The following is a 26,586-nucleotide window of genomic DNA, read 5'->3' as shown; positions in this document are numbered from 1 at the left end:
AGCGTTACAGCTTGGTTGGGGTCTCACTGACCTCCACCCACCCAGGGCTCAAGACCAGGATCTGCAGTCGGGTGTTGCAGACATTGGTAAATGGTGACGGTGGTGTGTGGGGTTTGCAGTCGGGTGTTGCAGACATTGGTAAATGGTGACGGTGGTGTGTGGGGTTTGCAGTTGGGTGTTGCAGACATTGGTAAATGGTGACGGTGGTGTGTGGGGTTTGCGGTCGGTGTTGCAGACATTGCTAAATGGTGACGGTGGTGTGTGGGGTTTGCAGTCGGGTGTTGCAGACATTGGTAAATGGTGACGGTGGTGTGTGGGGTTTGCAGTTGGGTGTTGCAGACATTGGTAAATGGTGACGGTGGTGTGTGGGGTTTGCAGTCCGGTGTTGCAGACATTGGTAAATGGTGACGGTGGTGTGTGGGATCTGCAGTCGGGTGTTGCAGACATTGGTAAATGGTGACGGTGGTGTGTGGGGTTTGCAGTCGGGTGTTGCAGACATTGGTAAATGGTGACGGTGGTGTGTGGGGTTTGCAGTTGGGTGTTGCAGACATTGGTAAATGGTGACGGTGGTGTGTGGGGTTTGCGGTCGGTGTTGCAGACATTGCTAAATGGTGACGGTGGTGTGTGGGGTTTGCAGTCGGGTGTTGCAGACATTGGTAAATGGTGACGGTGGTGTGTGGGGTTTGCAGTTGGGTGTTGCAGACATTGGTAAATGGTGACGGTGGTGTGTGGGGTTTGCAGTCCGGTGTTGCAGACATTGGTAAATGGTGACGGTGGTGTGTGGGGTTTGCAGTCGGGTGTTGCAGACATTGGTAAATGGTAACGGTGGTGTGTGGGGTTTGCAGTCGGGTGTTGCAGACATTGGTAAATGGTGACGGTGGTGTGTGGGGTTTGCAGTCGGGTGTTGCAGACATTGGTAAATGGTGACGGTGGTGTGTGGGGTTTGCGGTCGGGTGTTGCAGACATTGGTAAATGGTGACGGTGGTGTGTGGGGTTTGCGGTTGGGTGTTGCAGACATTGGTAAATGGTGACCGTGGTGTGTGGGGTTTGCGGTCGGGTGTTGCAGACATTGGTAAATGGTGACGGTGGTGTGTGGGGTTTGCGGTTGGGTGTTGCAGACATTGGTAAATGGTGACGGTGTGCGGGGTTTGCGGTCGGGTGTTGCAGACATTGGTAGATGGTGACGGTGGTGTGTGGGGTTTGCGGTCGGGTGTTGCAGACATTGGTAGATGGTGACGGTGGTGTGTGGGGTTTGCTGTCGGGTGTCGCAGACATTGGTAAATGGTGATGGTGGTGTGTGAGGTTTGCGGTCGGTGTTGCAGACATTGGTAAATGGTGACGGTGGTGTGTGGGGTTTGCGGTCGGTGTTGCAGACATTGGTAAATGGTGACGGTGGTGTGTGGGGTTTGCGGTCGGTGTTGCAGACATTGGTAAATGGTGACGGTGGTGTGCGCGGTTTGCGGTCGGGTGTTGCAGACATTGGTAAATAGTGACGGTGGTGTGTGGGGTTTGCGGTCGGGTGTTGCAGACATTGGTAAATGGTGACGGTGGTGTGCGGGGTTTGCGGTCAGGTGTTGCAGACATTGGTAAATAGTGACGGTGGTGTGTGGGGTTTGCGGTCGGGTGTTGCAGACATTGGTAGATGGTGACGGTGGTGTGTGGGGTTTGCGGTCGGGTGTAGCAGACATTGGTAAATGGTGACGGTGGTGTGTGGGGTTTGTGGTCGGGTGTTGCAGACATTGGTAAATGGTGACGGTGGTGTGCGGGGTTTGCGGTCGGGTGTTGCAGACATTGGTAAATGGTGACGGTGGTGTGTATAGTCAGAATGATATTTGATCTATCTGGACTGGAAGCGTTTGGAGTTTAGTGAATAACAAATTGAATTATAAAATCCAGGCTCCGGTAACTATGTGATTCCAGGCGCTGTATTTTTTATTCCCCTGATATTGGGGAGTTTATCCAATCGGTGCTGGTCGCAGAGCGCGGGGGGCGGAGGCAGGGTCTCCGCTACCGATAAAAAAAAATACAATCCTGGTCTTATTAATAGCCCAGAGTGGAAATGCGGCTGCAAAGCATCATGGGTGTTGTAGTCCTAAAACAGAAGGGGAGCAGCATTTCTAGGTGTATTAATACTATGAGTGACTGGAGGCAGTATGTAAAATGACGTCACACACTGGGAATGGCAGACATTGACCTGACTAACACTGCGCATGCGTGTTCCTTACCCTGCAGCACTGGCCGCTCCGCGCATGCGTGTTCCTTACGCTGCAGGAATGTCTGCGCATACGCGGCGGCCAGCCAGCTGTCAATATAACGGTCTGTTACGCCGGGGCCGCGCATGCGCAGTAAAGTGTCTCGGGTACGCGCACTGTGACCCACTCTGTGCACAGACGGAGCTTCCGGTTCCGGTCTGGTGGATTTGGACTTCTGGTCCGGTATCTTCTAAGGGACCGGGTGAGTTTACCGGGGACAGAGGGTGGGGTCTGGGGCTGGCGGGAGAGGGACCCAAGAGCTCACAATCTAATCATAGTGGAAATAACTGGACCCAAGAGCTCACACTCTAATCATAGTGGAAATAACTGGACCCAAGAGCTCACACTCTAATCATAGTGGAAATAACTGGACCCAAGAGCTCACACTCTAATCATAGTGGGAATAACTGGACCCAAGAGCTCACACTCTAATCATAATGGAAATAGCTGGACCCAAGAGCTCACACTGTAATCATAATGGAAATAACTGGACCCAAGAGCTCACACTGTAATCATAATGGAAATAACTGGACCCAAGAGCTCACACTGTAATCATAATGGAAATAACTGGACCCAAGAGCTCACACTGTAATCATAATGGAAATAACTGGACCCAAGAGCTCACACTGTAATCATAATGGAAATAACTGGACCCAAGAGCTCACACTGTAATCATAATGGAAATAACTGGACCCAAGAGCTCACACTGTAATCATAATGGAAATAACTGGACCCAAGAGCTCACACTCTAATCATAGTGTGAATAACTGGACCCAAGAGCTCACACTCTAATCATAGTGTGAATAACTGGACCCAAGAGCTCACACTCTAATCATAGTGGGAATAACTGGACCCAAGAGCTCACACTCTAATCATAGTGGAAATAACTGGACCCAAGAGCTCACACTCTAATCATAGTGGAAATAACTGGACCCAAGAGCTCACACTCTAATCATAATGGAAATAAGTGGACCCAAGAGCTCACACTGTAATCATAATGGAAATAACTGGACCCAAGAGCTCACACTCTAATCATATTGGAAATAACTGGACCCAAGAGCTCACACTCTAATCATAGTGGGAATAACTGGACCCAAGAGCTCACACTCTAATCATAGTGGAAATAACTGGACCCAAGAGCTCACACTCTAATCATAGTGGAAATAACTGGACCCAGGAGCTCACACTCTAATCATAGTGGAAATAACTGGACCCAGGAGCTCACACTCTAATCATATTGGGAATAACTGGACCCAAGAGCTCACACTCTAATCATATTGGGAATAACTGGACCCAAGAGCTCACACTCTAATCATATTGGAAATAGCTGGACCCAAGAGCTCACACACTAATCATATTGGAAATAGCTGGACCCAGGAGCTTGCAATCTAATCATATCGGAAATAGCTGGACCCAGGAGCTTGCAATCTAACCATATGGGAAATAACTGGACCCAGGAGTTTGCAATATAATTGCATCACTTCTGGACCCAGGAGCTTGCAATCTAATTACACAATTTCTTGACCCAAGAGCTCACAGTCCAGTCATATTTGAAATAGCTGCACCCAGGAGCTTACAATCTAATGACTCCCATACTAGAGGCAGGTGCTCACATTGGAAACAACTGGATGCAAGAGCTTGTGATTTACTGATGCTACTACTGGCCCCAAGAGTTCACTGTGTAATCCTTTTAAAAAGAGCTGGGCCGAAGAGCTTGCAATCTAATGATACCACTAATAGACACTTGTTCAGTCTAATCACATTGGAAAGAGCTGGGCTCATGAGCTTGCAATTCAATTCTACTACGACTACTGGATCCAATAACTCAGGTTTTCATCAAATTGGAAAGAGCTGGGTGCAGGAGCTTGTAGTCTAAGGACGCTTGTAATATTCCCAGCAGCTAAGTGTACTTATATTGGCAAAGGCTGGGCCCAGGAGCTTCCAATCTGATAATCCTGGAGGATGCTCAATCAGGATTGTACCACTAATGTTAATGGAGGTTTGTAGGGGAAAGGCTTGCAATGTAAGATATTAACCGCTGCCCACAGGATCTTGTAATAGACTGCTGGTTGCAGTAGTTTACAGTCTAATCACATTGGAAGATGTTTGCTAAGATCTCAAAGTTTGTCATTATAAGTGAACGCTTAGGAGCTCACAATCTAATGGCATTAGTGATGGCTAGACCCAGCAGATCTAATTCTAATGACCATGGTGATGATATAATTGCTGTATAATAATATAATAATGGTGAGGATATAATTGCTATATAATAATATAATGGTGATTTGTATAATGGTGATATAATAATTGCTATATAATATGGTGATATTGCTATATACTAATAGAAATGCTGTATAATAATACTATGCTGGTGATATTTCTGTAATAATGAGAATCGCTTTATAATAATATCATGAAATTGCTGTATATAATTATTATTATTATTATTATTATTATTATTATTGCCATTTATATAGCGCCAACAGATTCCGTAGCGCTTTACAATATTATGAGAGGGGGATTTAACTATAAATAGGACAATTACAAATAAACTTACAGGAACAATAGGTTGAAGAGGACCCTGCTCAAACGAGCTTACATTCTATAGGAGGTGGGGTGTAAAACACATTAGGACAGGAATTTGCAGTCAATAAGGTGGGCTGCCCTTTAGGAGAGGGCAAGAGACAGGTATGTGAGGTAGGGGTTAGTCTTGGATGCCATAAGCTTTCCTATAGAGATGGGTTTTAAGGCACTTCTTAAAAGATGCAAGACTAGGGGAGAGTCTGATGGCGGTAGGCAGGCTATTCCATAGGAAGGGAGCCGCCCGTGAGAAGTCCTGCAAGCGCGAGTTGGCCGTACGAGTGCGGACAACGGACAGGAGGTGGTCACGGGCAGAACGGAGAGACCGAGAAGGGACATACCTATGGATCTGTGAGGAGATATAAGAGGGGCTAGAGTTGTTCAGTGCTTTATAGGTGTGAGTTAGTACCTTGAATTGACTCCTATAGCATACAGGAAGCCAATGTAAGGACTGGCAGAGGGGTGAGGTGTGAGAGAAACGACTAGAGAGGAAAATCAATCTAGCAGCAGCATTCATTACGGACTGTAAGGGTGCAGTACGGCTATTGGGAAGACCAATCAGGAGAGGGTTACAATAATCCATGCGGGAAATTACTAGAGCATGGACAAGCTCCTTGGTAGTATCTGGTGCAAGAAAGGGGCGGATGCGGGCTATGTTTTTAAGATGGAATCTACAGGATTTGGCAACATGCTGGATGTGAGGCTCAAAGGTGAGACCAGAGTCAAGTATGACGCCAAGACAGCGCGCTTGCAAGGATGGACTAATGTTGGTACCACAAACTTGGAGGGAGAGCGAAAGATGAGGATCAGTATTAGGAGGAGGAAAGACAAGGAGCTCAGTTTTTGAGAGATTGAGTTTCAGAAAGCGGGAGGACATCCAGTCAGAGATGGAAGAAAGGCAAGCAGTGACACGTTGCAGGACGGCAGGGGAGAGGTCCGGGGAGGAGAGATATAGCTGGGTGTCATCAGCGTACAGGTGGTAGTGAAATCCAAAAGAGGTAATAAGTTTGCCAAGAGAGGCAGTATAAAGAGAAAATAGAAGGGGACCAAGGACGGAGCCTTGGGGAACTCCAACTGAGACAGGGCAAGGGGAGGAGGTATCATTAGAAAAGTAGACACTGAATGAGCGTTGGGAGAGATAAGAGGAAAACCACGAGAGGACAGAGTCACAGAGACCAAGTGATTGAAGAGTTTGAAGAAGGAGAGCATGATCAACGGTGTCAAAGGCCGCTGAGAGGTCAAGAAGAATTAGTATGGAGTAGTGACCTTTGGATTTAGCTGCGATTAGGTCGTTAGTAACTTTGATAAGGGCAGTCTCTGTAGAGTGGAGAGGGCGGAAGCCAGATTGAAGGGGGTCAAGGAGAGAGTTGGAATTGAGGAAATGAGACACACGGGTAAAGACAAGTCTTTCCAGAAGCTTTGAGGAAAAAGGGAGCAGGGATATGGGACGGTAGTTAGAGGGGGTGGATGGGTCGAGGGATGTTTTTTTTAGTATAGGTACTACAGTCGCATGTTTAAGGTCAGCAGGGACGATGCCAGAAGAGAGCGAGCAGTTGAAGATGTGTGTTAGAGAAGGCACAAGACAAGTGGAGAGAGATCTAATAAGGTGAGATGGGACAGGATCGAGCGGGCAAGTGGTGGGGCGAGAGGAGCAAAGAAGAGCAGCCACCTCTTGGTCAGTAGCTGGGGAGAATGTCTGACGGGTAGGAAAGGCATGATCTATGTGTGATTGAGAAACAGAAAGGCAAGGAGGGGAGAATTCTTTCCTTAGCTGTTCAATCTTGTCAGTGAAGTAACATGCAAAGTTATCAGCAGTAAAGTTAGTTTTGGGGGTGGCCACAGCAGGGCGAAGAAGAGAATTAAAGGTGTGAAAGAGACGCCTGGGGTTGCGGGAACATGAACTAATGAGAGCGGAAAAATAGGACTGTTTGGCAAGGGCAAGGGCTGCACTGTATGAACACAATATGAATCTATAATGGAGAAAGTCTGATTGGGTACGAGACTTTCTCCAGGAGCGTTCAGCACAACGTGAGCATCTTTGCAGGTAGCGAGTTGATTTAGTATGCCACGGTTGGGGGCGGGTCCTCCTCGAGGTGCTTGTTTGGAGTGGCGCTGCAGTGTTCAAGGCAGATGTAAGAGTAGAGTTATATATGGAGATGGCCTGTGAAGGACAGGAGAGGGAAGGGATGGACAGCAGTTGTGAATCAATGTCAGCTGACAACTGTTGGAGATCAAGAGAATTAAGGTCCCTTCTGAGTTGAGGGGGGTTAGGCTGAGGTTTTTGGGTGAGGGGGTATGTGAGAGCAAATGATAAGAGGTGGTGATCAGAGAGTGGATATGGAGTGTTGCAGATATTAGATACTGTACATGCATAAGTGAAGATTAGGTCAAGGGTATTGCCAGCTACATGGGTGGGAGAATTTGCCCACTGCGATAGCCCGAGGGAGGAAGTAATTGAAAGTAGTTTAGTGGCTGCAGAGGTCAAAGGTGGGTTTATAGGAATATTGAAGTCCCCGAGAATTAGGGATGGAATGTTAGAAGAGAGGAAATAGGGTAGCCAGGCAGCAAAGTGGTCAAGGAAGAGAAGAGGGGAACCAGGGGGACGGTAAATAACAGCAATGTTAGCAGAGAATATCGGAGAGAAATGGTAATGGTTTGTGGAATCTCCCTAAAGTTGCAGTATCTAATAACGAGGTACTCGGTGACTCGATATAGAAGTTGTTACCTGGCGAGTGAACCTCTGACAGAGCATAAAAGCTTAGTGAAAACCAATTCTGACGTTTTAATCCAAATCTGCACCTCAATCCACTTGGCTGACACCAACAAAAAGAATATTCCGGTGCGGGCACTGCAAAGCCTGCAAACACAAAACTGCAACCAAAACAATATAATCGTTTGTAACACATCAAAATTAGGAGTTCAAATCGTTCATAAATTGCACATCATCCAATGTGATATATTTGGGAACTGTGTTTGTGGAATTCAATACATAGGAAAGACCACACAACAATTACAACATATACACACGATTAATGCTGACACCGACACACCAATAGCCAGACATGTACATAACTTCCACCATTACTATTTCTCTCCAATATACACCGTATCTAAACCAGAAGTACCATTTCTTGTTTTTTGCTTTGTTCTGTCTTTGAGTTTATACTCCTTTGATTGTACACCATTGTTTTAGAACCCCAATACTAGGGAATGACAAAATTTTTTAATCTTAGAATGAAAAAGGATGTTGGAGATGGATGGCCCAGGGGCACATAGATGGCCCAGGGGCACATAGTCTAATATTGAGCAATATAATATATAGAGCAATACAGAATAGGACTGGCAAACAGAGCTCTCAGTCTACTGATCAGAGTTGAGTCTTTTTGACCAATGAATCCAGAACTCCTGAGCTTAGCATCCTGGTCTCACACTCTTTTGAAACATGAAACGTCTGTGCTAATCCGCCTACTGTCAAGGAATGCTTGGACCTCAACACAGAGTCTTACCACAAACCGAGACTGATGTTCAGCTCACATGCCAAGCGCATTGTGTAAATGGTTTATTTCTCAACTGTCAGAGTTACAAGAATGGATTGATTCCTCTGGCAACCAGTTCAGATCTAGCATTGCTAGAGGGACAGTTCTCTTGGCAGACTACTCCTGTCCAGTATTGCTGGAGTGGGCCGATTCCTATCTAGTGTTGGTCGAGTGCGCAGATTGTCCTTGCAGATGGTTCCTGTCAAGTGTTGCAGTGGACCAATTCTCCTGACTGTGATTCCTGTCTAGTGTTGCCGAAGTGGGCTCACTCCTGTGTAGCGTTGCTGGAGTGGGCCCACTCTTGTCTAGTGTTGCCCGAGTGGGCCCACTCTTGTCTAGTGTTGCCCGAGTGGGCCCACTCTTGTCTAGTGTTGCCCGAGTGGGCCCACTCTTGTCTAGTGTTGCCCGAGTGGGCCCACTCTTGTCTAGTGTTGCCCGAGTGGGCCCACTCTTGTCTAGTGTTGCCCGAGTGGGCCCACTCTTGTCTAGTGTTGCCCGAGTGGGCCCACTCTTGTCTAGTGTTGCCCGAGTGGGCCCACTCTTGTCTAGTGTTGCCCGAGTGGGCCCACTCTTGTCTAGTGTTGCCCGAGTGGGCCCACTCTTGTCTAGTGTTGCCCGAGTGGGCCCACTCTTGTCTAGTGTTGCCCGAGTGGGCCCACTCTTGTCTAGTGTTGCCCGAGTGGGCCCACTCTTGTCTAGTGTTGCCCGAGTGGGCCCACTCTTGTCTAGTGTTGCCCGAGTGGGCCCACTCTTGTCTAGTGTTGCCCGAGTGGGCCCACTCTTGTCTAGTGTTGCCCGAGTGGGCCCACTCTTGTCTAGTGTTGCCCGAGTGGGCCCACTCTTGTCTAGTGTTGCCCGAGTGGGCCCACTCTTGTCTAGTGTTGCCCGAGTGGGCCCACTCTTGTCTAGTGTTGCCCGAGTGGGCCCACTCTTGTCTAGTGTTGCCCGAGTGGGCCCACTCTTGTCTAGTGTTGCCCGAGTGGGCCCACTCCTGTCTAGTGTTGCCCGAGTGGGCCCACTCCTGTCTAGTGTTGCCCGAGTGGGCCCACTCCTGTCTAGTGTTGCCCAAGTACGTCAATTTATCCTGGCAGCTGATTCAGATCTAGCTTTGCCAGAGCAGGCTTTTTGCCTTGGTAGCCATTTCTGATTTAACATTGTAACACTAATTCTTCCCAACAGGCAGTGTTGAAACATTTTCCAGTTTTGGTTTTGCTAAACCCACTGAATAAAATTGTACCCCACAGGTACAGATATGTAGTGTTTTGTGAAGTAATGTGAAACATGCTTACTACAGTCTCTAGCTATTGATGGGCACTATTGGCTACAGACTGAATATGGTGATATGAAAACATATTGCCAATTCTACTTGAAAAGGTATTTGAGCCTTTGAGTGCTTGGATCATGCCCTGTGTGTTATGATGTCATGCATTTGACATATTTATTCCTCTCAAAGGCAAAAAAAAAGTGTCCAGGAGTCAGAGGGCTTTGGCCCTATATTTACAATATAGGTTTCTAGCGCATATCATTGAAGGCAGCTCAAACACCCAAACGAGTCTCTCTGTTCCGGTCCAAAAGAGGGGGTAGAGCCTTGGTGTGATCTCAGAGGTAGAAGTAGTCTCGGTAGTAGTAGTAGAGTATATAAAAGAGAGAATACAACAAAACCTAGTGCAGTATATTTTGTTTAAAATAGTTCAGATTAAAAAGAAGTGCACTTACGAAGTATAGAGCTCGAGTAGTTTTACTATGTAGCGCCAGGGCGGTATGATCCCCGCCTAAGGATGGCTGGTCTCTTCTTTAATAAGGTGCGTGGTGACCTCAGGTAGGCAGGTTAGCTCAAGGTGGTATATGTCCCAGCAGGAGACCTTATGAAATTAAATGCAGTGAACTCAAAAATATCGTGTACACTGCTAAAAAACACAGAATATTAAAGGATCACTATAGGGTCAGGAACACAAACATGTATTCCGGACCCTATACTGTTTAATCGTCCATTTAGGTGGCTTGGCTCCCTTAGAAGGTGTTAAAACGCACCTTATTTCCAGCACCGAGTGGGTTTGCCGACGGTGGCCCCACCTCCGCCTTCTTGGTGACATCAGAATTTCAGATTTTTAGCCAATCCAATGCTTTCTCATAAAGAGAGCATTGAGTTGGCTGAAATCGGCAAGCAGGATGGGGGCGGGGCCAAAAGCTGTTTAGGCCAATCAGCACCTCCTCATAGAGCTGCATTGAATCAGTGCATCTCTATGAGGAACATTCTGTGCCTACTGTGCAGCACTGCCCCAGGAAGCACCTCCAGTGACCTTCTGTTTTAATATTTTATGGTTTCTAGTGGTGTACATTATATTTTTGTTTTTATCTGCATAAACAGATAAATAATAAAAAAGTTGGTAAGATCTTCCGCTGGGACATATACCATCCTGAGGTAACCTCGCACCTTATAGAAGAAGAGACCGGCTATCTCTCTCTATGGTGGCCACTTTTTGGGGATTTTATAACCTTTTCCTTTGTCCATTTGCAGAACTGGCCGTATGCAGTTGAATCTTAATCTCCAGATGGAACATCGTAGGGTCGGAACAGAGAAAAGAAAATGCAGTTCCTCTGCCATGGTGAGTGCTAGCTTTTGGGTCATTAGTAATTGTTGATATTTCTTGGACCTTCCAGATGACAATTCATATCCGTTTCATTTAATGTAATCTTTCTAACAACAAGATCTCGTTTAGTGTGTGTCTATATATTTATTATTTTGTTTGTTTTAAATATACGGAGAAGTGTTGCCTTTAGGCAGTGATGTATTAGGCATACTATGTGCATTACCAATACAAGAAACTTCAAAAGAAACTGAATTGGAGTGCACAATAACTCTGTGCAGGAAGGAAAAATGAAATAATAAAAGGGCTGCGTCACATACAAAGGAGCGACTAAACAACTAAATAAAATATAAACCAACAATGGTATGTGAGCGCTCCAAATCAAAATATGACCACTAGAAATTATACTCCAAAGCAGCAGCTGTTGAATAAAAAATTAAATATACACAAAGTATTTATTTATACATATGTAAACAATAAAATGAATCAAACATGAATACAATGAAAAAAATTAATGTTGCCACAAAAATATATGTCCAGGCCAAAGTTCAAAGATACACAGTGTGGGGCCCCCAACACTAATATTGATAGTGTATAAAAAATAAAAATAAAAACCAAAGGACTGTGCACATCAAAATTAAAAAATGTAGAACATCAAAAAATGAATATCAGACCCCAAACACATATATCGTTCCTGGGGGAGGGAGCTCTTAAACCCGCCAAACAACTAGGTAAAGGTAGAGGGTGCCGCTGTGAATAATCTCCCAAAGTTGCAAACCTAGGGAGTGAGTCAGAGCAACTTACCCTATTCACCCGACCTTCGTGTAAGGTAAGAGGAGCACGCCAACTCCCTACCACGAGAAGGGATGTGTAGGTCCGAATTCAACAGCTGCCGAAAATCCCTCCTGGACCGTAAATAAAGCCGGGTGGAAGACAGAGGAGACGGAAAACAGATCGTCTACGCGTTTCGTCCCCTTTGGAGGACTTTCTCAAGACAAAGATCTGCTGTCCACAAACTGGGTTTATATACCCTGCATCTAAAGGAGTGGTCATTCAATTTATTTATTTATTATTGCCATTTATATAGCGCCAACAGATTCCGTAGCGCTTTACAATATTATGAGAGGGGGATTTAACTATAAATAGGACAGTTACAAATAAACTTACAGGAACAATAGGTTGAAGAGGACCCTGCTCAAACGAGCTTACATTCTATAGGAGGTGGGGTGTAAAACACATTAGGACAGGAATTTACAATCAAATAAGGTGGGCTGCCCTTTTGGAGAGGGCAAGAGACAGGTATGTGAGGTAAGGGTTAGTCTTGGAGGCCATAAGCTTTCCTAAAGAGATGGGTTTTAAGGCACTTCTTAAAAGATGCAAGACTAGGGGAGAGTCTGATGGCGGTAGGCAGGCTATTCCATAGGAAGGGAGCCGCCCGCGAGAAGTCCTGCAAGCGCGAGTTGGCCGTACGAGTGCGGACAACGGACAGGAGGTGGTCACGGGCAGAACGGAGAGACCGAGAAGGGACATACCTATGGATCTGTGAGGAGATATAAGAGGGGCTAGAGTTGTTCAGTGCTTTATAGGTGTGAGTTAGTACCTTGAATTGACTCCTATAGCATACAGGAAGCCAATGTAAGGACTGGCAGAGGGGTGAGGTGTGAGAGAAACGACTAGAGAGGAAAATCAATCTAGCAGCAGCATTCATTACGGACTGTAAGGGTGCAGTACGGCTATTGGGGAGACCAATCAGGAGAGGGTTACAATAATCCATGCGGGAAATTACTAGAGCATGGACAAGCTCCTTGGTAGTATCTGGTGCAAGAAAGGGGCGGATGCGGGCTATGTTTTTAAGATGGAATCTACAGGATTTGGCAACATGCTGGATGTGAGGCTCAAAGGTGAGACCAGAGTCAAGTATGACGCCAAGACAGCGCGCTTGCAAGGATGGACTGATGTTGGTACCACAAACTTGGAGGGAGAGCGAAAGAGGAGGATCAGTATTAGGAGGAGGAAAGACAAGGAGCTCAGTTTTTGAGAGATTGAGTTTCAGAAAGCGGGAGGACATCCAGTCAGAGATGGAAGAAAGGCAAGCAGTGACACGTTGCAGGACGGCAGGGGAGAGGTCCGGGGAGGAGAGATATAGCTGGGTGTCATCAGCGTACAGGTGGTAGTGAAATCCAAAAGAGGTAATAAGTTTGCCAAGAGAGGCAGTATAAAGAGAAAATAGAAGGGGACCAAGGACGGAGCCTTGGGGAACTCCAACTGAGACAGGGCAAGGGGAGGAGGTATCATTAGAAAAGGAGACACTGAATGAGCGTTGGGAGAGATAAGAGGAAAACCATGAGAGGACAGAGTCACAGAGACCAAGCGATTGAAGAGTTTGAAGAAGGAGAGCATGATCAACGGTGTCAAAGGCCGCTGAGAGGTCAAGAAGAATTAGTATGGAGTAGTGGCCTTTGGATTTAGCTGCGATTAGGTCGTTAGTAACTTTGATAAGGGCAGTCTCTGTAGAGTGGAGAGGGCGGAAGCCAGATTGAAGAGGGTCAAGGAGAGAGTTGGAATTGAGGAAATGAGACACACGGGTGAAGACAAGTCTTTCCAGAAGCTTTGAGGAAAAAGGGAGCAGGGATATGGGACGGTAGTTAGAGGGGGTGGATGGGTCGAGGGATGGTTTTTTTAGTATAGGTACTACAGTGGCATGTTTAAGGTCAGCAGGGACGATGCCAGAGGAGAGCGAGCAGTTGAAGATGTGTGTTAGAGAAGGCACGAGACAAGTGGAGAGAGATCTAATAAGGTGAGATGGGACAGGATCGAGCGGGCAAGTGGTGGGGCGAGAGGAGCAAAGAAGAGCAGCCACCTCTTGGTCAGTAGCTGGGGAGAATGTCTGAAGGGTAGGAAAGGCATGATCTATGTGTGATTGAGAAACAGAAAGGCAAGGAGGGGAGAATTCTTTCCTTAGCTGTTCAATCTTGTCAGTGAAGTAACATGCAAAGTTATCAGCAGTAAGGTTAGTTTTGGGGGTGGCCACAGCAGGGCGAAGAAGAGAATTAAAGGTGTGAAAGAGACGCCTGGGGTTGCGGGAACATGAACTAATGAGAGTGGAAAAATAGGACTGTTTGGCAAGGGCAAGGGCTGCACTGTATGAACACAATATGAATCTATAATGGAGAAAGTCTGATTGTGTACGAGACTTCCTCCAGGAGCGTTCAGCACAACGGGAGCATCTTTGCAGGTAGCGCGTTGATTTAGTATGCCATGGTTGGGGGCGGGTCCTCCTCGAGGTGCTTGTTTGGAGTGGCGCTGCAGTGTTCAAGGCAGATGTAAGAGTAGAGTTATATATGGAGATGGCCTGTGAAGGACAGGAGAGGGAAGGGATGGACAGCAGTTGTGAATCAATGTCAGCTGACAACTGTTGGAGATCAAGAGAATTAAGGTCCCTCCTGAGTTGAGGGGGGTTAGGCTGAGGTTTTTGGGTGAGGGGGTATGTGAGAGCAAATGATAAGAGGTGGTGATCAGAGAGTGGATATGGAGTGTTGCAGATATTAGATACTGTACATGCATAAGTGAAGATTAGGTCAAGGGTATTGCCAGCTACATGGGTGGGAGAATCTGCCCACTGCGATAGCCCGAGGGAGGAAGTCATGGAAAGTAGTTTGGTGGCTGCAGAGGTCAAAGGTGGGTTTATAGGAATATTGAAGTCCCCGAGAATTAGGGATGGAATGTTAGAAGAGAGGAAATAGGGTAGCCAGGCAGCAAAGTGGTCAAGGAAGAGAAGAGGGGAACCAGGGGGGCGGTAAATAACAGCAATGTTAGCAGAGAAGGGTTTGAAAAGGCGAATTGAGTGTATTTCAAATGATGGGAAAGAGAGAGAAGGGGGGGTGGGAAGAGGTTTAAAAGAGCAGTGAGGGGAGAGGAGAAACCCAACACCACCACCTTTACATTCAGAGTTTCTTGGGTTGTGGGTAAGTTGGAGACCACCGAAGGACAAAGATGCAGGGGTGGCAGTGTCAGAGGGGGAGAGCCAGGTTTCTGTTATGGCTAGTAAATCTATAGAACGAGAGATGAAGAAGTCATGGACAGCAGTGGATTTAGTTATATTGCAAATAGAGCGTGCGTTCCAGAGGGCAGTATTGAAGGAGGATTTAGAGGAACATGAGATGGGTATGAGATTAGTGTGGATCCTTGGGTTAGTATGTGCTGAGTTTGTTGCGAGGGGGCCGGGGTTAGGAGAGACATCACCAGCAGCTAGGAGCAGAAGGATAGAAAGGAAGTGAAGGTGGGAGTAGGATTTGAAAGTTTTGTAGGAGGGTATGTATGTAGAGGATTTGGGAGGAGTTGGTGGAGATAGGCTGGAAAGGTATGTGTAGAGTGCATGAGATGAATAGAGAGGGGAGGGGAGTAAGGTGGAAGTAATAATTATGGTGTTGCTAGGGACAGGTGAGTGAAAGGATAGGGATATTTTAGTGATGAGAGAAGTTAGTGTTAAAGTGAAAAATAGAAGGGAGAACATTAGAAAAAGTGTATTATATAGATATGTAGATCATATATACAAACACACAAATATCAATGAGTGATTAAATCAATGTAAGGATGCAGTGTGTTAAATAAATTCAGGTGAGGAGAGGTTTAGTGATTTGATTGGTGTGTTAAGGAAACCAGCTGATGTGCACTATCTATAAGTAAGTTGTCGACCATGGGGTGGGATGGTGTGGGGAGGGGTGGGATGGCAATCTTCCAGAGATGATACCTCTGCTCTGAAGATTCAGCAGGACTTGGTTCAATTAAGAAATAATGAAGATTAAAAGTAAATTGATAGAGGGCGGATCGCCTAAGGTGTGCATTTAAAAAAATAAAATAAACACAAACTGCAATATAAACATCAAAATAATATTAATAATTATAAATCATAAATAATCTTGTAATGCAAAATATGGTATTAGTAATCATCAGCTAATAAGTGATATCACTCTCTATTTAATGATAATATTGACAGGTAAAACATGTGAAATCAAGGCTGCATGCAACAAAACCACTTTTTACATGTGTCTCTTATCTTTTTCATATTTTAAGAATACTTATATGCTATGGTTCTCTATGTTTCTATATGTATACACACATGTATATACATAAATACATACATGTATATATCCTTTCACATCAACCAAAACACAGAGGATTTTTGTGTGTGAATAAAGAACTTCATTACTTATACTTTATTGATTAGAACCTCTCAAAAGCTTCTAAAGTAATATATAAAACAGATATAAGTGCAGCAAATAAAAATAATAGAAAAATTAATAATAATGATCCCAATCACTAAAAAATTGCATAAATAAGGAAACACATACATTTTGTATATGATCAATATGTAGCATATGAAAAAACTTTTTTAGGGAAATTTCATATCGTACAATCATATAAATTGAACAATGGGTGAATTGTCCAAATGAACAGGTTATAATTAAACAGAGCCGAGAGGGATAGGGTCATATGGCTGGAAATATATTAATTAACCCTCATATCCCTTATGATACACTCCCCACTACTAAAACAAAACCATGAACGAATAAAGCTTGAAATAAACAAAGCAAGGGGGTGAAATTTAGGTAATATGCTCCAATTCCTCATTCAACCCATAAGGGTTAAGTGTATTTAGTCGGAAAATCCACCTAGTCTCAGCTACAATAAGGGCTGCTTTTCTATTGAAAGTCTTCTCTGGGATGTGTTCAATAACCATAACTGATATATATATATATAAAGGGTTACTCTCATGGGCTATCTGGAAATGTCTAGCTACCGGGGATTTCCTATCCTGGTTGATAATCGCTAGTCTGTGTTCTCTAAACCTGGTTTTCAATGACCTAGGGGTCTGGCCAACATAAAGTAGTCCACATGAACACTTCAGTAAATAGACGACGTATGGGGTGTTACAGGTAATCCTTGAAGCTACTTGGAAGATCTCATTATTCCAGGAAGACAAAAAATCAGAACTTCCATGGCATATGTACTGGCATGTCAAACATCGCGTCGAGCCACATTTGAAGTTCCCTACACCAGAGAGTACCAATGTGTTATGGGATTCTACTAAGGCAAGTTTAGATGGAGCCAACAGATTCTTCAAATTTCTATTTTTCCTGAAGGTTATTCTGGGTGACCCAGCAATACTGAATTTCAACCAAGGATCCAATAATAAAATGGACCAATGTTTGCATAAAATAGAGATAATCTGGTCATATACCCTATTAAAAGTAGTGGTGAATATGGGACCTTTATTGAGAGAAACATCCCTGGTGCTGATATTGAATTTGTTCCGGGAATTAGGTCTTCTTTTAGGAGTTGAATTTTCCAAAAGGGATAACACTTCCCTATGTTTGACCGATAACAGAGATGGTGTAACTGAAGACTCTTGATCAATATAGGGATCTATGAGTGAGCTTCTAGGGATGTTTCTAGCCTTTTGTTATGCCTGATAGATGATGCTCGGATCGTAATCTTTATCCAAGAAGCGTTGACATAGTTCCAAAGACTCTTCCTCAAAGTCCTCTAGAAGAGAACAATTGCGACGTAATCTAATGAACTGGCCAAACGGGATGTTACTGATCCACGTTGGATGATGACCACTCGTTGAATGTAGAAAGCCATTGACGTCCACCGGTTTCTTAAAGGTTTTGGTAAGAACATGTCCAGGTTTCCCCTATAAAACCAAATCCAGGAACTCAATAGTTGTCTTATTTTTATTACTTGTAAAAGATACTATGTGCAGTATCGGATAACACAGGGTTAATCACTGAGAATTCAAATTGGATTTCAATTTTAAGGCCAAAGTAGCGGAACTAAAAGCACAGCTGACTAAGAGAATGTTTCCAGATCGGCTATTATAAACTTGCATTTAAAAATTCACTTAGAATTCTTACTGCTGACAGCCGTAACTGCGTCTCCTTTGCAGGCTGAACCCCCACCCACGCTGATTGTCGACCTCCGTCTTGCCAACTGATTGTCGACCTCAACTCTTGCCAACACAAGAGAGCGCTCTTGTGATCTGAGCTTGATGCATTCTCCGATCGAAGGCTTCTCTATGAGTAATTGTTAGTCCCTAGGTCGGTGATTGAGAGCCCCTAGGTTGGCTATTGTTAATCCCAGTGTAACTAACGTGCAATGTCCCGTCTTCATGTAACTGGGCTTTCTCCATATTCCTCCAGTAGTGTACGGCACAGTAATGTCCAATCTGTTTATTGGAGACTGGGCTAATTGAGTTTATAACCAGTTACTGTCCTCTCCAGGTGACCGTGACATTTCATGATGTGGCAGCGTGTTTTGAGGAGGAAGATTGGGAAATCATGGAGGAATGGCAGCGAGAAATCTACAGAAATGCAATGAAGGAGATTCACAGAGTCCTCCGAAACCTGGGTAAAATCTAATGCCTAGAGAGGCTGGATAGAAGGGACCCTGACTGTGGGGGACAAGGAGGGTGGATAAAAGGGACTGCATGGGCAGGGTAGAAGGGACTCCAGGGTCAGGGAGGGTGGATAGAAGGGACACTGACTGCGGGGGCAGGGTGGGTGGGTAGAATGGACTGTGGGGGCAGGGTGGCAGGATAGAATGGACTGGGGGGACAGGGTGGCAGGATAGAATGGACTGGGGGGGACAGGGTGGCAGGATAGAATGGACTGGGGGGGACCTGGTGGGTGGATAGAATTGACTGCGGGGGTAGTGAGGGTGGATAGATGGGACACTGACTGCAGGGTTTGGGAATGTAGATAGAAGGGACCCGGGCTGCAGGGGTTGGGAGTGTAGATAGCATGGATTGCGTGGGTAATGAGGATAGCTAGAAGGGACACTGACTGCGGCGGAAGGGAGGGTGAATAGAAGGGACTGCAGGGGCAGGGAGGGAATAGATAATGTCACACAGAATGTTGTGTGTGTATGTGTGTATGTATGTCTGTGTTTTTGTCTCTGTGTGTGCGTTCATACTATAATTTTTCTGAGCCCCTATTAATGAAATGTATTTGATCTGTCAGGGTACCGGATCCTAAATCCTGATCTGTTGGTGAAGATTGAGAAGTCAATAGAAAAAAGAAGGAATCAGATCCCATCAACAAGTGAGTGAGTCTGGGAGCACGGCGTTCTTTGTCATATTATAGAGGGCGCAGCCATGTGGCACTGTGTACAAACAATTAAAAGGGACTCTATAATCAGCAAAACCGTTACAGCTCAAGTCTTCATGTACAGCCATAACCCAGCGAAAAGGGTGTGAATCTGTAAGATTCAAGCTCGAATAAAGTGGCTGTGTCCTGAATACCCAAATAGATGTGTAAAGGAACACTATAGTGTTATGAATACAAACCTGTATTATTAACGCCATAGTGGTTCCCACTGTTTTCCATAAAACTAAAACTAACTTAAAGCAAAAAACATAATTTTTTTTTTTTATCTGCTGCTGTACTCGTCATGTCCTGCCATGTTATGAATGAGGCATAACTTACTCCGTCCACCATCCAATTCAATGATCCTCATAGAGGAGCATTAGGAACCTAGTGCGCATGCACGGCACTCAGCATGAATCCAATTCTTTCTTATGAGCTTTAACATTACGTGATCGTGTCTTATTCAGTACATGGGAAGCTCCTCTAGTGGCTGTCAGTGTGACCGTCACTAGAGGTGGGCGCAATGTAAACATTGCCCTCTCTGTAAAACAGACAATGCTTTACTTTGAAGGGTTAAAAATACAGGACCACTGGACCAAGACCACTTTATTGAAATGTTAGTGGTCCACTAAGCAAGGTTAATAATGTAATTTTAAGCAATAACTTTTTATTGAAAAGACAGTTTATATAGTTAAAGGCAGGGTACCACAATGAGTACCAGGTTTGCACCCAGCTATGCCAATTTATTTATGGCAGCTTGGGAAGAGGCATTTATGTGGTTTGAACATGGCTATGGAAACAACCAGGCTTAATATTTTAGGTACGCGGGCGATATATTTTTTTATATGGCACAGATCCAAATTTGAGCTAAATACATTTTAAATTCTTTCAATTTAAAATGGCTGTGAACTGCTTTCTTAATCTTCTATTTACATGTAATAAGTCCAGGTGTTTGACGTTTCCTTATAATGTGTTTTTTTTTTTTTTTTTTTTTTTATGTATTCATTATTTTTGTCTGTATTAAAGGCAATGTCTCTGCTCTGTCCCCTGTCAGGCAGTGCCGTGCTTGTGCCGGATATTCTGCTAAAGATTGAGGAAGAGAAACAGGTTCTTGTGAAATCGGTCTCTGACAGACCAGTCGGACGGACTGCACTTGAGTCCTCCAGAGGTATGATTCTACTTGGCTCCTGCGTTAATTCCCATCCAATACATGTATCTACCCATTGAAAGGTAAATCTGCTACTCTGGTGACTCGGTCCCTCTGGTCACTATTCTCCAACCCTCGATTGTCAGCTGAATATTCAGGGAAGACTTATGGAAGCGTATTAACCAGACACACACTCTTTGCTTTCCAAAATCTTCTAATCATTTATTCAAGAAGCTCTATATTTATACTATACTTGTCACGAACATTGGTTACAAAAGGTTACAAAAAGGTTACACGAGATACATAAAAGAGGAAGTAGTTTCTGCTGTTACGTTCAATATTCAATAATCTATTCTTACAAAATATCACATGTACATTGTGGCTAAGCGCATCCTGTTACATAGGAACTGTTATAGCTTGTGACTTCCTTTCAGTTATGTTTTGTAAGCGGTTCTGCAAAAGAGCTTGCTACTACATTTACAAAATAATTCAATTTATACAATACTGACAGATTCATTGTTTAATATTCCTTCACCCATGTGTGTGCTTCGCAGATCTCTGTGGATAGAACTCCGCTTTTTACAAGCTTAGAAATCACTCTTTGGGACTAACTGAACAGGTTGAGCAGTCAGCGGCCATTAGGAAAAAAACTTTGTCTGTTTGACTGTAATCACGGTTACTCACTAAAGTGAATTTAATTAGCCGAACTGGAAACATTGTCAGCTAGGCTTTCAGTTCAGCTAGTCTGGCATTGAGTTTAAAATGCACTTTGAATTCCCACTTAAGAAAATAACCGTGTAATGTGTGATTTGATGAAATCTGAATATTTTATGGAAAGATACCACAACAAATAATTACATATATATATAATTTATTTTTAAAGTTACAAACATATGCGTAAAGAGGGGGATCGTTATGAATCCGTGCCATGCTTTGTGACCTCGGTGTATTTCTGTAACTTTTCCGTACTTTGGGGAAAGAGGGCCCCCCTCGCGTTTCGCACAGTTCATGGAGTGCGTTCTATCCTGAACCAGGTTTTAGGCTGGGAAGAGAGCAGGTCCAGGGGGTATCTGTGTGGGTTCCGTACATGTTTGGAAGTAAACTCAGCTACTGGATAACTTTATGTGACAACAAACACTAAATGGAAATTGTGAAGGTGATCATTGTAAATGTTACACAGTGTTACCAGGACTGGACAGTAAGAACCTATTTGGTGAATGATTGTCTAGGATTATCATGGTATTTCCAAATTCCCCTCCCCGTCTTAACACACAACTAAACAAATTCAGCAGTGGCTCCAGAAGATGAATTAAAACCTCTATCAGTAGATCGGAGTGTCACTGACCTTTATGGGAAGTTATGGAGAGCAGAGTGCACATCCTACGAACATCATAGAGATGTCCCCTTTAAAAAGGACACTATAGTCACCAGAACAGCTACGGCTTATTGAATTTGTTCTGGTGAGTATAATCATTACCTTCAGGCTTTTTGCTGTAAACACTGTCTTTTCAGAGAAAATGCAGTGTTTACATTACAGCCTAGTGATAACTTCACTGGCCACTCCTCAGATGGCTGTTAGAGATCCTTCCTGGGTCATGGCTGCCTAAAATGCACCCAAACATTCAGTGTCTCCTCCCTCTGCATGCAGACACTGAACTTTCCTCATAGAGATTCATTGATTCAATTCATCTCTATGAGGAGATGCTGATTGGCCAGGGCTGGGTTTGAATCATGCTGGCTCTGCCTCTGATCTGCCTCTTTGTTAGTCTCAGCCAATCCTAGGGGAAGCATTGTGATTGGATCAGGCTACCACTTCTGCTGATGTCAGCAGGCAGTGGACAGGTCTAAAGGAAACCGGGACTAAGTAAGCAGCGGCAGACTTGAATACAAGTAAGATTTTACTATATTAATGGAGGCCAGGGGGATAGATGGTGGTTTTAACCCTATAGTGTCAGTAATACATGTTTTTGTTACTGACCCTTTAGTGCTCCTTAATGCTTCAATTGTTGAGTTTAATTCGCTGGTATCCCACTTTCAGGGCTCAAATTGTCTAAAATTCCCCGGATGGGTATGGTATGGCCTTCAGTGGCAAATAACGTGTATAGCCGCTCTGTCACCTTCCGGAGTCTATGCATATTTTAGAAAGACCCTCAATAGTAACTTGGGTGTTTGGTGGCCCCGAGGTGCAGCTATGGTGGTTATACTTATGTGGTTCTCTCTCTCAGGGGTACTACCATGTTCAATGTTTTTTGGAGGAGGCGCATTAAGGCCTGGCTAAATATAATAGGACTACACATGTTAAGTCCTGCCGCTATACACCGCTTCGGCTCGTATGACAGTCTTGCTCTGAAAGCAGAGTGTCTGTACTCTTATTAGAGTTTCCTGTTTTCATTTATCGTTGGGTGTTTGCGTTCTTTTTTTGCTCATATATATAAACTACACACACCAGGAAGAGGAAAGTAATTTAAGCGGGAGAGGATTGTTGTTACTGTTTATGTGAAATCTCTTTCTGTATTCTGGTAGGAAGCCGGGCCCGAAAAGCAGAGCACCCCATGAAAGTGAAGCAAGAGGATGATAGTTGCTCCGAAACCGCCTTGGCAGATAGAGGTAACGTGGACGTTATTTGGTGTAAATACATGTGGTAAAAAGTATATGGATATCTGTTTAAGTCAGTTACGCATGACTGCCACTGGGTTAGGACGGGGCGCCACCTGCCGCTAGGGTGGGACGGGGCGCCGGCTAGGGTAGGACGGGGCGCCGGCTAGGGTGGGACGGGGCGCCGGCTAGGGTGGGACGGGGCGCCGGCTAGGGTGGGACGGGGCGCCGGCTAGGGTGGGACGGGGCGCCGGCTAGGGTGGGACGGGGCGCCGGCTAGGGTGGGACGGGGCGCCGGCTAGGGTGGGACGGGGCGCCGGCTAGGGTGGGACGGGCGCCGGCTAGGGTGGGACGGGGGGCCGCCTGCAGCTGGGTTGGGACGGGGGGCCGCCTGCCGCTGGGTTTGGACGGGGGGCCGCCTGCCGCTGGGTTTGGACGGGGCGCCACCTGCCGCTGGGTTGGGACGGGGCGCCGCTGGGTTGGGACGGGGCGCCGCTGGGTTGGGACGGGGCGCCGCTGGGTTGGGACGGGGCGCCGCCGGCCGCTGGGTTGGGACGGGGCGCCGCTGGGTTGGGACGGGGCGCCGCCGGCCGCTGGGTTGGGACAGGGCGCCGCCGGCCGCTGGGTTGGGACGGGGTGCCGCTGGGTTGGGACGGGCGCCGCCGGACGCTGGGTTGGGACGGGGCGCCGCCTGCCGCTGGGTTGGGACGGGGCGCCGCCTGCCGCTGGGTTGGGACGGGATGCTACATGATTTGTTATGCAAATGTTATTGCTACGTCCTGTCCTATGTCATTCTGTAATACAATCCCACAGTATATTCTGCGCACAGAAAACTCTAAACCCATGTTGCATTTTATTAATATGTCGCACATTTGCTGTTACATATTTGAATGTTCTGATCCATATTGGTAACTTTGTTTTACCAGGTACATCTCCCATTTCACACGAGCTGATTGTGGTGGTTAAACAAGAGAGAGAGGAGGAGACCGAGCCGAAAGGCAAGCTGAAAGAGGAAGACGGAGTCATCGAGGTTCATAATGAGGACAGTATAGATAAAACAGAGGAAATTAGTGAGTGAAAACTTCCCACTGATAGTTGCACCCTATTACTTGCTGTTATATTTACATAGTTAGGTCTTTGTTTCATACTAAATTTACAAAATGTTTTCCTCTTTATTTCCTTAGGAATCTCTCATACCTGTAGGTAGATGTAAACTGTCTTACTATAAAAGCAAGTCCTGCTCCCCTTTGTTCAGTTATATTTGTAAAAATCCGTGAATACAACTTTGCTATAATTTTTTCAGACATTTGTGTAATTACTTTAATTACTTTCCTGTAATTTCTACTCTGTTTACTCCTCCAGAACATGAACTTGGGAGTGATGCCAGTATGGAGAATCCTTCAGTGGGAGAAAGTGGCAAATTGTGTACCCAAGTGCCCCTAATTGGCCCAGACGGAGACAATATGTTTGTATTTACGGAGACTGGGATCGCACTGAACCGGGCCCTTCCACAAGAGTACACGCTAGAAAATGCCTTGGAGTTTGAGAAATACCTGAGCAGTTTGGCCAACCCACCATCTCTCATGCTTCGGGATCCCCAGAGACCTGGACGAAGTGAGTTTGATCGGGGCTTCTATGAAAACTACAGCGTTCACAGCAAACAGAGGCTGATGCTAATGGGTGAAAAACGCTACCGGTGTGCAGAATGCGGAAAAGGTTTTACCAGGAACTCTCACCTAAAGGCTCACAAAAGAATCCACACAGGGGAACGCCCGTTCAAGTGTAACGAGTGCAACAAAACCTTCAGTGAAAATTCCCACCTCACCGTACATCTCAGGGTCCACTCAGGAGAGAAGCGTTATAAGTGCAACATGTGTGAAAAGAGTTTCAGTGAGAATTCTAACCTCATTGTCCACCAAAGGATTCACACCGGGGAGAAACCTTATAAGTGTCCGGAGTGTGACATCTGTTTCAGTCAACATTCCAGCCTGGTGCGTCACCGCAGGAAGCACTCTGGGGCACGTCCCTATAAATGCGCAGAGTGCGACAAGACATTTAGCCAGAAGGGGCATTTGAGTAACCACATCAGAACACACACTGGAGAGCGGCCATACAAGTGTGCAGAATGTGGGAAGTGCTTCAGTGAACATTCCCACCTCACAGGCCATCAAAAGATACACACCGGAGAGCGACCCTATACGTGTGATGTCTGCCAGAAGGGTTTCAGTAAAATTTCAAACCTTAAAGCCCATCAACAGATTCACACTGGTTATCGCCCTTTTGTCTGCACACAGTGCGGTAAGAGTTTTACCCAGCACTCCACTTTGGTCCGACACCAAAGGGTCCACATAGGGAAAATGGAATCATTTTGGAGAAAGATGTATGAGGACTCGGTGGAGACAAGCAAGGATGTATCATGGAAAGACAGTATTGTAATGAAGAGTGTAGAATGTCAACAAACCATAGAGCCAGAGGAAATGTCCTGACCAACCGCTTACACCGAGTGTACTGCCTCCTACCTAGTTAGACTAGAAACCCTTAATCACTGGAGATCTACCAGTCTCCCACCCATAAAAACATTTATGGCACAATAAATGGGTAGGCATATATTTATTGAATCACATTTACTTCTGTTAGTTTTATGTAATTTATTTATTATATGTTTTTACAATATTATTTATTCATTTATAGTGATTGTCACAGATTGCTTTTACGATTTTAGAGGATGGAGCTATGTTATGGACTGTTAATAGGGCATCTGCCAGTGGATATTATCGAACCAAAAGTGTAGTATCAACTATCAGCATGCTGTGTAAGCACGTATGGCAGTGCTACTTCACGGAAAAACATTCACACGACCGGCTCGGTGATCGTCCAGCGGGAAGACGGGATGGGAAGTCTTACTTGAAAGAAACACTAGAGGGTAACAATTACTCTACTTCTTTAATGCAATACACAGATAACCTGCTTTCTTGGTTCCACTGAACGTTTTAAACCCCACACTACGATGCCACGACACAAGGGTGCAGACCATTCTATTATTAAATCAGTTTTTTAATTTGAGTCTTATGGGAATCGTGATCCAGAAACAAAAGTGATGATTCTCAATACATAGTGTAAATGCCTTGAAAAGCAGTGCATTATGGTCATTTTTGCAGACCGCACCCAGCATTGAATGTGTTAATATGATGAATGGTTTACTCCCTTTACGTTATTTGGCTCTAGTAAAATGTCACCCATTTCATAGTTGATTACCCAAAGGATGGTTAGTAAACGATTCTGAAGCCTCTGTGCGTGAGTTGGTTGCAGAGAGCAAATGACTGTGCTGTTTTTATCTGTAAAGCTCAGTATTCATCGTGTGTGGATAATATGGATCCCGTTCTCTGTTGTATCAGTGTGAGTGGAATCCATGTACAATCCACATTGCAAAACACAGAAATATCTGCTAATAATCCTAATAAACCACCTGAAGAGTCCAGTGTAAAACTATTGCTCATCGACAACGAGAACCACTCCTGCCCGGAATATCATTATAAACCTCATTCGGGGAAGCAGTATGATATCTGGAGGCCCTGCTTGTTACTATGTTCGTGCTGTTTTGGGATCTATAAAAAGTATGTTTGACCTCATCATTAATCGCACGGTTTGTAATAATACTTCTCCCTCCTGGCTAAAGTCATGAATTATGGGAACCAAAAGACACATCCTGTCTGCGAGATTAATAAAAGATGGACAATGGAA

At 45.1% G+C, this 26,586-nt stretch overlaps 1 protein-coding gene across 2 annotated transcripts; it reads left to right on the top strand.

Moving 5' to 3' along the window:
- The first annotated feature begins 2,375 nt into the window (after positions 1-2,375).
- LOC134586417 (zinc finger protein 723-like) lies at positions 2,376-26,586 on the top strand. Of its 2 annotated transcripts, XM_063441928.1 has the most exons (8): positions 2,376-2,454; positions 10,887-10,974; positions 18,240-18,366; positions 18,978-19,058; positions 20,158-20,271; positions 22,774-22,857; positions 23,772-23,915; positions 24,208-26,586. In XM_063441928.1, the coding sequence occupies exons 2-8, from the start codon at positions 10,897-10,899 to the stop codon at positions 25,329-25,331; spliced, it is 1,752 nt and encodes a 583-aa protein (XP_063297998.1). In that variant the 5' UTR covers positions 2,376-2,454; positions 10,887-10,896; the 3' UTR covers positions 25,332-26,586. The 2 variants fall into 2 exon arrangements, with proteins under 2 accessions (XP_063297998.1, XP_063297999.1); XM_063441929.1 differs by lacking the exons at positions 2,376-2,454; positions 10,887-10,974; positions 18,240-18,366 and having other exon boundaries at positions 19,007-19,058; positions 20,130-20,271.

Source organism: Pelobates fuscus, chromosome 2 (genome assembly GCF_036172605.1).
Source record: "Pelobates fuscus isolate aPelFus1 chromosome 2, aPelFus1.pri, whole genome shotgun sequence".
Classification (NCBI taxonomy): Eukaryota; Metazoa; Chordata; class Amphibia; order Anura; family Pelobatidae; genus Pelobates; species Pelobates fuscus.
Note: the sequence above shows the minus strand (reverse complement) of the source record. Positions and strands in the feature narration are given on the sequence as shown.